Source organism: Poecilia formosa, unplaced genomic scaffold, assembly GCF_000485575.1.
Source record: "Poecilia formosa unplaced genomic scaffold, Poecilia_formosa-5.1.2 Scaffold755, whole genome shotgun sequence".
Taxonomy (NCBI): Eukaryota; Metazoa; Chordata; class Actinopteri; order Cyprinodontiformes; family Poeciliidae; genus Poecilia; species Poecilia formosa.
This window is the reverse complement of record NW_006800694.1, coordinates 32014-33984: the sequence shown is the minus strand read 5'-3', so window position 1 is coordinate 33984 and position 1971 is coordinate 32014. Positions and strand designations below refer to the sequence as shown.

The 1971-nt window shown below is 48.2% G+C and overlaps 1 protein-coding gene across 2 annotated transcripts in view; it reads right to left on the bottom strand.

Annotated features, from left to right (window-relative positions):
- Nucleotides 1–1719, bottom strand: part of LOC103131400 (poly [ADP-ribose] polymerase 14-like) — a 21056-nt gene extending 19337 nt beyond the window's left edge. For both annotated transcript variants that reach the window (XM_007543033.2, XM_016666623.1), the window contains exons 1-3: nt 1327–1719; nt 610–698; nt 395–425 (exon numbers count right to left, since the gene is read on the bottom strand). In XM_007543033.2, coding sequence (XP_007543095.1) covers nt 395–425; nt 610–698; nt 1327–1510 — 304 coding nt within the window. In that variant the 5' untranslated portion in view covers nt 1511–1719. The remainder of the gene's footprint in view (nt 1–394; nt 426–609; nt 699–1326) is intronic.
- Nucleotides 1720–1971: the final 252 nt, after the last annotated feature.

The following is a 1971-nucleotide window of genomic DNA, read 5'->3' as shown; positions in this document are numbered from 1 at the left end:
TGTTCCTTCTAGTTCTGTTCCTTCTGGTTCTGGTTCTGTTCCTTCTGGTTCTGTTCCTTCTGGTTCTGGTCCTTCTGGTTCTGGTCCTTCTGGTTCTGGTCCTCCTGGTTCTGTTCCTTCTGGTTCTGGTCCTTCTGGTTCTGGTCCTTCTGGTTCTGGTCCTCCTGGTTCTGTTCCTTCTGGTTCTGGTCCTTCTGGTTCTGGTCCTTCTGGTTCTGGTCGTTCTGGTTCTGTTCCTTCTGGTTCTGGTTCTGTTTCAGTCTCTGGTCGTTTGTTTAAATGTCGTCTGATTATTTTACAGTTTCTCTCAGTCTCACTAAGTTAAAACCGATTAAACAGAACCGGGTCAAACCCAGAGCAGAACCCGGATCTGGACCAGAACAGAGATGTTTACCTGAGCCGTCGGTGCTGCTGGTCGTCTGGATCTGTGGAGAAACCAGAGAGAATCATCTGAGACGGGAAGATCCACTGGTTCTGATGTGCATCGGGTCAGAACCGATAAACGTTAAAGTTCAGCTTTAACTGGACTCATGTCGACCAACAACTAAATGATTTATTATCCTGAGGGTCTTTAAACTAATCGATCTTCACCCAGACGGCAGGTTTTACCTGAGCAGGTCCAGAACCGAGCCGCAGCCGCACAGATTTACCGTCCACCTTGATCTCATGATCCTTCTTAGCCAGGACTTGATCTCTGACTGCAAACACATGAAGCATCGAGTCATCCTGACCGTTTATCCAGTTACACTCTGAATGCAGAGCAGCCCAGTTTAACCAGCAGGACTCCCAGTAACAGCCTGGTTCTGGAGTAACAGCTCCCAGAACCAGGCTGTTACTGGTTCTGAACGTAGAACCAGTAACAGCCTGGTTCTGTCTCCATGTCCCTGCTGGACCAGATCACCTCAGCTCTGATCCTGACCTTTAACCCCGGCCTCAGGTCATGAGGTCAGTCTGACCTTTAACCCCGGCCTCAGGTCATGAGGTCAGTCTGACCTTTAACCCCGGCCTCAGGTCATGAGGTCAGACTCGGACCTGATCAGCTGACTGGTGACTTATGTGCCTCCAGGATGAAGGAGCAGCCCAGGTGCATGCTGGGAGCTCAGCTGCGTGTCAGGTTGTTTATTAACCAGCAGGATGTTTATGATCATAATTAATAACTTTAAACATTTAGACGCCATTTTTGAAGGAAAGTTTCGGACTGAGAAAGTAAAACAGCTCCTGGTTTTCCTTCAGGAGTCTCTTTAAGTCAGTGAACTTTTCCTCCCTGGCTAAACTGGACCTTTACGTCCCGGTTCGGAGCAGAACCAGAGCCTCGCAGGAACTCACCCTCCTCCGCTCGGAAGAAGACGGCGGCTCTGGCGGCCTCCTCCTCCACCTCCACCCGGCAGTCTCCTCCGCTGGACTTCTTCTTGCTCTGGAAGTAAAGCTGCAGTTTGTTCCGGACGGTTTTACTCTGGGCCGGGCTCCAGTCGCCCTCCACGGTCACGGCGGGACACTCGGACTCCTCCATGGTTCGGGTCCAGACTCGAACTGACGGAACCGCCGCAGCAGCAGCAGGAGGAGGAGGAGGAGGTTCGGCTTCGGGTTTCTTTCACTTTCGTTTCGTCATAAACGGTGAAAACAAAACCAGAACCAGCGGCTGGAAATCAACTCAAACATAAAGTTTAATGTGGAAAATATTATTTTTTACAGGCGTTAAATAAAATCTGAGAAAAATCTGAGAATCAACAGAAAATTCAGAATAAAACTAAAGAGATTATTCTTCATATCTAAACATAAAGTTTTAGAATCATTTTTAGTTAAAGCAAGTTTTATTTGTTAGTTTTTACTTTTCCTTAAACAGTTTATTCTGAGCTATTTGGGCTCAGGTCGCATTTTAAACATCTCATTAAAACCACTGCAGGCGAGCAGCGCCCTCTGGCGGACACTCTCTGAACGGTTTGTTGTTTTCCTCTGTTCTACCTGAACAGG